General features: G+C 29.4%; 2 protein-coding genes across 2 annotated transcripts; both read left to right on the top strand.

The window, feature by feature from the left end:
- Positions 1–187: 187 nt before the first annotated feature.
- Positions 188–1414, top strand: LOC134838404 (armadillo repeat-containing protein 7). Its single transcript, XM_063853929.1, is given in 4 exon segments — positions 188–367; positions 437–604; positions 657–908; positions 911–1414. Coding segments are annotated over 4 exon segments (969 nt in total). The 5' UTR covers positions 188–255; the 3' UTR covers positions 1348–1414.
- Positions 1415–6524: 5110 nt separating this feature from the next.
- On the top strand, positions 6525–10238 carry LOC134837125 (tenascin-like). The gene is made up of 7 exons (XM_063852456.1): positions 6525–6708; positions 6771–6915; positions 6975–7135; positions 7192–7283; positions 7696–8713; positions 9895–10019; positions 10079–10238. Exons 1-7 carry the CDS (start codon positions 6611–6613, stop codon positions 10138–10140), a joined length of 1701 nt encoding a protein of 566 aa, XP_063708526.1. The 5' UTR covers positions 6525–6610; the 3' UTR covers positions 10141–10238.
- Positions 10239–11114: the final 876 nt, after the last annotated feature.

Genomic DNA, 11114 nt, shown 5'->3' with positions numbered 1-11114 from the left:
CTTTGGTAGAAAATATTAAAAATAAAAAAAAAAATTAAAAATTCTTATAAAAAAAAGTTAGAATCGAGAATTTTTTATGACTTTTAATGAACTTTTTCAACCAAATAACGGCTTTTTTTAGCGAATATTCAAATGATGAGAGCGTCATTCGGAAATTGACGGCATAAGTTCGAACTAAAATAATAAACAAACCGGCGCCCCAAATTATGAAGCCACAAAAAAATTAAATTTTAAGCCATTTTCGAGAGATTTTTGATGTTCAGCACTCGCGAAAGCCTCAAACGAAGGACTCCTAAGATAGGAATCAATCGAGAAAATTACATAAAGTTACTCGTTGACGAGTATTATGATAAAAATAGCGATATTGGTAAGCGAATTTCATGGAAATTTCCATAAGTCATAATTAAAAATTCACATTTTTCATTAATTTTTGTAGAAGCAAAGGAACAAGTAACAGCAAATTTGGCAAATTTCGCTTACGATCCCATAAATTACGAATATTTGAAGAAAGCAGAGGCTTTTGAACTTTTCTTGGAGTTACTTGGGAATGTAAATCCGGTGTTAGTTACTCACGGTATCACTGGATTGTGTAATTTTTGTCTCGGTAAGTTTTTTTAAAGGAAATTCTGATGAAATTCTAATAAAATTTCTTGTAGATCCTGAAGTCAATACTCAATTAAAGGACATTTCCAAACTGAAATACGTTTTAGATCTCTTAAAATCCGACGTCGATCCAAATATCGCTTGTAATTGCTTGACAATACTCTTCTACCTTCAATTTCCGGACCTGAAAAAGATTCTCGTTGAACGAAATCTCTTCCATCTGCTTCAAGAATTCAAATCTTCTTCCTCCGACGCACGTTTAAGAAACATTTCCACAATTTTACTGCAAGATCTCACCAAAGAACAATGAATTCCGCTTCGTTACGCAACATTCGCCTTCTCGGAGCTTCAACTTCTCCATTTTCCACGGCGGCATTTAAGGCGGGCGATGTCGTTCGCACGACCCGAGTCATCACACAACGAGATCTCGATCGTTTTTCCGATATTTCGGGCGATCACAATCCAATTCACAAAGGAGGGCAACCGAAACCGGCAATTGTGCATGGCGCATTTCTCAATAGCATCATTTCGGGCATCATTGGAACGCAACTTCCGGGTCCAGGAACCGAAGTTATCTCGCAAACATTCTTTTTTCCGAACAAATGTTACCCAGATAAGGAAATACAAATAGAGGTAGAGCTGAAAGACACGCGAAAAATCATGAAAGTCGGTTATAAATGCGTGCAAGATGGAAAAGTCGTGTTTGATGGAGAAGCCCGAGTGATTTATAACGACAGTAACTAATGACCAAAGATTATTTTTGTAAGAAAAAATGAGAAAATATCAATAAAAGTGCTTTTCTTTTTATACTAAAGGGAAATTTTGACGTTTTTTGTGTCTTACTTCCGGTAAAAATTTATTATTTTGACTAAAAATGCCTAAAACTGTCAACGAAAATAATTTTTTATGTTAGAAATTCTACTCAGAAGTCACGTTTGAAGAACTAAATGTTTAAAAACAAACGAGTTTCAAAATAAACAAAGCAAAATTTCTTTAAACTAAGCTTTTTTGCTGCTTCCGTATTGACTTTTAAAGGTATATAACCCGTAATTTCTACATTTTTCATGCATTTCTCGTCTAAACTTCTAACAAAGCTCACCTTTTCTCCGAAATTTATTCCGATTTCAACCATGGGTAAGGAAATTTCTCCATTTCACGTTCAAAAATCAACAAAAATAATTTTTACAGCTTCCTACATCGCCACAATCATCCTAATTGTCTCTTCATCGCAACTTTCCATGGCATCCACGATCAATTTGCGTCCCAATTCCCTCATCGACGCCAGTAAATTCACCACTTCTCTCCAAGCTCTCGGGCGAAACTTAACAGCGGTTGCCGGAGCTACCGATTTAACGCCTTGTACTTGCGGCATCTTCCTCACGAGTCAATTCAAGAAGGGTTCAACTGACCAACCTTCCGGAAATCCCGTACTTTTGAGCGAAATTAACCAAGTTTTCCCTTGCAACCTTGCGGGACAAAAAATGTGTCAAAATAAATGTTTGGACTCGATCGTGAAGCATCTCCCAAATTCGCCGGTAATTTTGTGCGGAAGCGTTGACAAAGACATCTACAAGGAACGTGCCTACTTGTTCGTTCAAAATTGCCAAGCCAAATGGACAAACACGAATTTATCCGCGGGACGAGAATACTGCTGTAAATCCGGGGAATATTACAAATGTCCTCTTTAAATCTGAAAAAAAGTAAAATTAATTGTTAAGTTTTTTTTTATTAATAAAAAAAATTCGTTAAAAAATTTTTTTGGTCATTCACCTCGATTTTCAACGTGATTCCCAGCCTAAAAAGCAAAAATTCCCGCGGACAACATCAAAAATTATCACAACAAAAGGAATAAAGGTAATTTTTCATATTGAAACAACAAAAAAAAAAGAAACATCACAATGTAAATTTAAATAAAAATAAGACAGAAACATACAAATTTATTCATATTTCACAAGGATTATGTACGAGAGAGACGACTTTCAGTCAACAACGACAGACGACGTCATTCTCACATATTTTTAATTCAATCAACACATCACTCACTTACACAAAGGCTCTCGCGCTACAAAGCGGACTTTGATGAACAATAGCGAAAGCGAAAAAATAAATAAATAAAATGGAACAAAAAAGGCAAAATGACAGTCATTCGTCAAAAATGTTGATGATTCTCCTTCCATCTCGAAAAAGGGTCAAAAAAAAAATTTTTTTAGAAAAACTAACTCCCATAAAAATGCTCCAAATACTTTTTTTTTCTTACACGTGACACAAAAAATTTCTTTTTCAGGCGACAAGTATCGTCCAAAACTTAAATATTTAATGAACAAAAAAAAAAAATGATGACAAACCTTAATTTATCAACTGACATACATACATTTTTTTAACAAAAAAAAAAAAAATAATAATAATAAACAAAAAACCTTTGTAAGCTTATTATACTTTTTTTTGTGTATATAGCTGAAAAAATTGGTACGCAGTCAGTTCTTGAAGAGACACGAAAAAAAAAAGTATAGTAAATGTCATTTAATTTCAGTTTTTATGCTTTTCAAGGTGAACGAACTACTTTAGAACGTGTACAATTATTTATTTGTTCAGGCATGAATGTTGAGGATTCATCTTTCTTTCTTTTCTCTCGCGTTTTGTTTGAAATAAATTTATTGTTACTAAATAGTTTTTTAAACATGAAAATTTTTTAAGAGGACATGGTTCAGAATTTTTCTTTTTTGATTAAAAATGTTCAAATTTTTTTTTTTAAATAAAAAAAAATAATACGTAATTATACTAAAAAAGAATTTCCTGAAAAAAAATAAATTATTCTTTTTACAATTATTTATATTACGAATTAATTTTTTTTAAATTTATTTTTAACTAAAATTTAAAAAAATAAAAAAAAATATAAATATAAAAATATCAATATGACTTGAACTCAAAATTTTAATTAAAAATACAGTTTTTAATTAACTTTTAATTAATTTTTTGTTATTTTTTTAAATTATTTTATTTAATTATTTTTAATTAATTTTAATTTAATAATTTTTTTAAAGCTTAATAAAATTAATTTCATTTCGATTATTTTATTTTTTTTCTCGATTTTTTTATTCAATGTTTATTATTTATTTTATAATATAAAAAAAAATTAACAAATATTATTTAGAGGCTTTTTTAATAAAATAATAAAAAAAATCATAAAGTAGAAAGGTAAATAACTTTTAGAAAAATAAATTTATAAAAAAAAAAAAAATAATAAAATTTAAAAATTTTTTAAAATTTTAAAAACTTTTTCTTTTTAGGCATTTTTTAGTGCATTTGGGTTTTTAAATAATTTTAAATATTCGAAAAAAATCAATTAAAAATGCATAAAAAATCACTTTGGCTACGATTTAATTTTATTTTTTTAGGTTTAAAATACTTAAAGCCTACAACAAAAATCCAAAATATTAAAAAATCTCAAAAAACTTTTTTTTCCAATATCGAAAGGTAATAACGTTTTAAAAAAATAAATTTATATTTAAAAAAAATAATAAAATTAACGAAAAAAAATTTTAATTTTCTCTAAAAATTATTTCACTTTAAAAATTTCAAGGAATTTTAAAAATCTTTTCCAATAAAATAATTTTTTTAAAAATAAATAAATTTAAACTTTTTAAATTAATTTTAAATATTCCAGAAAAAAATCAATCAACGACAAGATCTCATCTCAATACGAAGAAAAATCACCTTTTACGAGGATCATCCTCCAAGGAATTGATTTTCTCGTAACAAATCACACACATACCATCACATTACAAATTACAACAACAACAACAACAAAATATTACATGATCTACCTGTTCCCATTCCCTGGTCATTGCCCTCACTCCAACTTTCTATTTGAGGATTAGGAAGAAGACATTCAACTTTTTTTTCTCGTCGTCATCGTCGTTTGTGTTATTTTTTACTATTATTTCTTCTTTTTTTTCATACACTACTAACTTTTTTCTACGATCAAATGTGTTTTCTAACGTTGCGCTGTACGACGACGACGACGACACGAGACGCTGTAGGTAGTTATTCACGCTAGAAATAGTATTCGAAGAATCACTTGCCTTGTGGTGTGTTCCTTGTTTCGTGTAAATCTGAGTGTGTGTTAGTATTTATGGGAGAATAGAAGTTAAAATATAATAATAATAAAGAAAACAGTACATGAGCATTGTCATGATTTTTGAAAAACGACGACGAAGAAGAAACGGAGCAAAGCAACGGGGCGAAGTGAAGACATTCAAAGTCAAAACAAAAACCTTAGAATTTTTAGAGAGAGAGATACTAATATGATTTACACACTTTGAACATAAATTATCTGTACGGAGCTATAAACATGAAAAAAAAAATATTTATGAAATAGTAGTCAATTAATTAAGGAGTCATCGCTCTTTTTTTACACACATTTTTTTGTGTATCGTCTTCTCATCTATAGAGGTACTTCCTTCTTTCTTTCTTTCAACTCTTTTTATTTTTTATTCGTTGTTTGAGCAATCAAAATCATCTCTTTCATCTGTTCTTCATCTAATCGTTCAGCTGTGCGAGTAATTAATGTCATGCTTGTTTACGAGAGATTGATTTTTAGATGCTAATTGCGATTTTTTCTTCTCTTGAAAAGAAAAATTAATTTTTGTGGTAATAAAATTCTTTTTTTTATTGCCTTTTTTGTAAAGAATTTTTTTAATCAATTTTTTTTTATAGAAAAAAATCAAAAGATGCGTCTAGAAAAAATGAGTAATTTGCAAAATTCCATTCAAATTCGCTTATCACGGAATGAGCTGTCCATCATTTAATTGAATTTGAAATATTTGTGTGATTCATTGAAATTTTTTGAGGAAGGATCGATCGGCGTCTTATCTCAATGTTTGTCATTCGATTTGTTATTGTTGAGTTAATCACAGTAGAGCAATAAATTTATTTGACATGTGATTAAATTTTCAAACGGAATTAATCATAATAATTTTTGACTACCGGTAAAATTTAAATTTATTTAATTTTTTTTTCTAAAAAAGATTTTTTTTTAATGAATATTTGGGCTAAAAAATATGAAAAAAAAATAATAAAAAAATTAATAAAAATCTAAATTAAAATTATTTTAAATATAAAAAATGTTTTCAAAAATATTTAAATTTTTTATTATTATTTAATAATTATTTTATTTTTTGTTTATTTTTTTTATTTATTTTGTTAATTTTTTTTTAACAATTTGCAATTTAAGAATTTTTTACTTGAAAAATAAAAATATTTAGTCCTCAATTTATTTTTTTTTATTTTCTTTAAAATAAATATTAAATTTTGACAAAAAATGTCACAAAAGTTCAAAATTATGCAATATTTAACCCCAAATCTTGTAAATTTAACAATAAAGTCCCCTAATTAGTCAATTAACTCGAATTCGACACATAAAAAATTGTTTATTTTTTTTTTCGTACACTTCGTATTATTTTCTTATCACAAATTAATTCAGGGAAAGGCAATCTGTCAGACTCATGTTCTACGAATAAATCATAAATAAACAAATTTTTTTAAACAAATCTGTTGTCAATGAATATTTCTCTCGCACATTGAGTCACAAAAAAATTTTAATCTCAATCTTTAATCGTACTTCGGAAATTTATTCCTAAACCGAAAAAAAATTCTTTAGAAACTTGTTCTTTAAAAGATTTGACTTTTTTTTTGTCTTTCTTTTCGTATCACTTCTCATCGATTATCACCAAATTTACATAAAAATCCTGTCTCTCCCGTTTTATTGACAGAATCAAGAGAAGAAACACAAAAAAAAGTTCTTATCACATTTTGAGAACAAATCGTTGCAACAAACTACTCTGCTGAGCGCTTATCAGACGACGAAGTACAGAAACACAATAAGAAAAAATACAAAAAATTTGCCTTTTACAAGATTCTCCGTGCCGACATCGCATCAGTCGCAAAGTAAAAGTGATTGGGAATTGAGTTTCGCTAATAAATTCATAGTTTTATTAATATTACAAGGATGACCGATTACAAGCTAATAATTATTAGCGTTACATTTTTATTGATTTCAATCGTTTCGACGGAAGCAAATGAAAGTCTTTGTAACAAAACTGTAACGTAAGAAATTTTTTTGCGACGAAATTTTTTTAAAAAATTAATTTTTGTGACATTTTTCGCAGTGAAACCAAATACAGAGATGAAATTGAGGAATATACGACGCTGGAAATGGTCGATGTCAAGTGCAAACGGACCTTCTCGAATCTTTTCAAGAAGAAAAATTGTCCGGAATTGAGAAATGTGACAAAGGAAAGGACAATTCAAGTGGTAATTTATTAAAATTTCGAAATATTTAACACAAAAAAATGAATTTTTATCATTTTCAGCCTTATGAAGTGACAAAAGTGGTCAAAATTTGTTGTTCCGGATATGAACGAAAGGGCAGAATTTGTGTTCCCGTGTGCCAACGAGTGTGTGAAAACGCAAAATGTACAGGGCCGGATACTTGCACGTGTAAAGAGGGTTACAAGCATTTCAGCCCTTATCGGTAATTCAATTGAATTTAGTTTAAAGCGGTTTTTAAAGAGATTTTTTCCTTTTTAGATGTGTACCCGCTTGTGAAAATTGCGTTCATGGTCATTGTATTGCTCCGGGAGTGTGTGATTGTTACAGAGGGTATCAACAAATTGATGGAGGTAAGATTTTTTAATTGATTTTAAATAGATTTTAAGTAAAATGAGAGAGTTTAAGAGTCTTTAAAGCAAAATTATGAACTTTTGACAGTTTAAAATTTGAATTTTTAGCAAATTTAGAAATTTTCTTGTCTCAAGTCAATCTAAATTTGTTCAAAATACAATTTTTTACTGTCAAAAGTTCTATTTTGGAACAATTTCAAAACTTTTTAATTAACGAAAAGAATATTTTTGAAGCAAAAAGAGCGAATTATTAAAGAAAAAGAACCAAAAAGTGAATATTTGATCATCTAAGAAACAATAAATCATCAAAAATTCAACTTTAAAATTTTTTCTTTAAAAATTTCTTCATTTTTCCTTAAAAATTATTCAAAATAACAATAAAAATCACTAATTTTTAACTTTTACTTTTCAGTATGTCAACCAATTTGTGATCCCCCATGCAAAACTGGAGTCTGCACGGAACCAAATGTCTGTGATTCGAACATTGAAGCCAGCTCAACGACCGAAAAACAAGCCGACATTGAATATTCAGGCGAAATTACTCCTCCTCACTCTTATGAGGATCATTCAGAAGACTATGACGATCATTCTGAAGCAAATTCGGCAACTTTTGACGATTACAGTGACGAAATCATCAAAGAAACGCCCCTCATATCGTCTGAAATGCCAAAAATCGAAGCTACAACTCCTAAAATCCAATTCTCATCGCCTTCGAATCCATGTCCCGAAGGTCTCGCGCTCGACAGTCACGGCGAATGTCGTTTGCAATGCGAGATCGATTGTCAATTCGGCACCCATGACGACGGAAAATGTCTTTGCAACGAAGGTTTCCGTAATTCTCCCGTCAATCCGTGCGTTTGCGAGCCGCATTGCGATCACGAATGCTACAACGGACTTTGTACCGGCAACAATACGTGCTTGTGCGACGAAGGATACAATTTGAATCCGGAAGACAAATTCACCTGTTTGGACAGCAATACGTGTCATTGCATCAATGGCGATTGTGAGGATGAAGATAACTGCGATTGTTGGAGTGGCTACAAATTGGAGTACAGTGAGCGGAATTATCATCGATGTGCGCCGTTGTGTGGCGATACGAAGAATCCCGAAGGTTGTGTCAATGGCGATTGTATTGCGCCGTTTTTGTGTCAGTGCAAGGAAGGGTTTATCAAAGGACCGGTGAATAATTTTACTTGTTATGCTGATATGGAATGCGGGGAATGCATCTCGAAGGGACTGAATTGCTTGCCAGCGTGTTATACGACAACAACGACATCAACGACGACAACAACAACGACTGAAGCAAGCACAACTGAACATGATTGGATCACTTCGTCAGATTATGAAGACGAAAATTATCGATGGATGGACAGAATTAATTCAACTTGGAACGAAACTAACTACGAATATGAAGAGGAACCTTATCCAATGTAAGTTTTTTTTCCTGAAAATATCAAAATAAGGCTAAATTAATAATGAAAAATATTTTACATTTTTTGCCTAATAACTTTTTTGATAAATTTTAAAGCAAAATATTTAATATTAAATTTTAAAAATGTAATTTAATTTTTTTTTTTTTTTTTTTTGAAATATTCTTCAAAAAAATTTTTTTTCTTTAAGTTTTTAATTTTTTCTCAAATTTAAAAAAAAATATTAAATTTTTATTAAATTTTTTTGAAAAATTCCAAAAACGCTCATAAGTATAAAAAATTTTATAGAAATTCATGCTTGATGTTTTAAAAAATCATTAGGCCGCTCCAAATTTTTTTTGAACTTTTTGTCCCATGCCCCATTTCAAAAGTCGAAAATCCAATGGGGCAAAAAAAAAAAAAAAAAAAGTTAAAAATTTTATCAAAATTGACCGTTTTTTGGTCTTTTTTCAAAGAATTTCCCTAAAATTTTTAAAAAATTTTCAATTTTTAAGAATTTTAATATTAAAAATCGTATTTGAACATGAATTTTCTTCTTTGAAAGTTTTTTCAAAAAAATTTATTTTTAAAATTTTTTGACAGTTATTTTTAACAGTTAAAATTTTTAACTTGAAATACTCTGAGATAAATTTTAAATTATGAAAAAAACTTTTAAAATTTTGTCATTTTGTATAAAAAAGTATTTCAAATTTTTTTTTTTATTTTGCCCCCCCCATTTTGAAAAACAGTTTTTGGGACAAAAAGTTCAAAATAAATTTGGAGCGGCCTTATTCGATAAAAAAAATAATGTTTTCGATTTCATTAGGGGAATATAGGAAGGAAATTTATAAATTTTCTTAAAATTTTGCATATTTTTGTATTTATAACGTCAATTTTAAAAGATAATAATATAAATCGATCATTTCTCACTAAAAGTTTGATGAACTGAGAAAGAAAACTTAATCTTATTTTGATTTTTTTTTTATATTTTTCAAATTTTATTCAAAATTATACAAAATTTTGAACATTTTTTACATTTTAGATACTCAATATTAAATATCTTTCTCAAAAATAAAAAAAAAATTAAAAATTTTTCAAAATTCAAAAATAAAAATATAAAAAATAAATTAAAAATATTTTTCATCAAAAAAATTTAAAAAATATTTTTTATCAACCTTAATTTTTTTTAATTTATATTTCAGCTACAATAACAACTTACTCACATTGTATTCATCAATGTTGATCGGATTTCTTCTCATCATCATTGGAATAGCCCTTCTTCTGAGACGTCTCAATAAACCAGTTGACTACGATGTCAATCAACGAGGTACGTTACATAACCTCTTTTAATGCATTTTTTCTAACATCTTACTCTCTTTCCCGTAGAACACTCGGAAAACAACGTTTATTTCATCAAACGACAAGATGACATCAAGTTAGAAATCTAAAAAATTTTCCATTAAAATCCATTAGTTGTAGAAAATACCGCCATATAGCTTAGACTGAAATACAATTTTTTTTACAAGAAAAACGATTTCTGAAGGAATTTGCTGAAAATCGGTTACAAACTAACAGGATTTGATGTCAGTCACCACTTAAAGCTCCTTAGCAATCGATTTCCTCGTTTACGTTTTTGATCCTAATCTAATTAAGGGACATCAGTACAGTTTTTTTCGTGACACAAGCGGCATGACACCAACGCAAAGGAGCTTAAAATGTTTGTTTTTGCATCGAGAAGCCTTTCAAAAAAAATTTTTTTTAAGGACAATCGCTTGTCAACTTTAACTTTTGCACGTGCCACGCAGGGCGGTCGAATTTTTTAACGAATACTTAGACGACAAGGCGCGCAGTCAATTTGTCCAAGTGCATTTCTGTTTGTGTGTGGGGTTTTATGACAGTCAAGAAATATTGCAATAATAATTATCGTGAATGAATGAATGAAAGACACAAACACACACCGTGAATGGAACTCGGCTTGTTTATTGTAGAAATTTATTATTATGACTACATTAACGACATTTATGATCGATGCATGTTATTATTGGAAACAGCTGACACTCTACTCTAAATGGGAACAAATTGAAGTCAATTCAAAGCAAGGAATGCCTCTCGGAGTTCCAATTGAATAATCATCGTACAAAAATCACGTAAAAACGAGTCCGTTATTTCCATGTCATGCCTCGATGGTACTTGAATCTGTGCTCCGCATGTACATTGATCGATCGTCATATTTGATTGAATTTTACTTTTTTTATTTATTCCGTACGTTGGTTAAGGTTTCCTCGCATCGCATCGATTCAATCAAAAATGCCTCGAGCAATAATCAAGTATAACATCATTTTATCGACGAAGATGATGAAATCTCGATGGAGTTGCTCGAAAAAAGGCATCCTATGAATTAACTTTGTTCGTATTAAAACTA

Source organism: Culicoides brevitarsis, chromosome 1, assembly GCF_036172545.1.
Source record: "Culicoides brevitarsis isolate CSIRO-B50_1 chromosome 1, AGI_CSIRO_Cbre_v1, whole genome shotgun sequence".
Lineage (NCBI taxonomy): Eukaryota > Metazoa > Arthropoda > Insecta > Diptera > Ceratopogonidae > Culicoides > Culicoides brevitarsis.
This window is presented reverse-complemented; position numbering and strand designations above follow the sequence as displayed.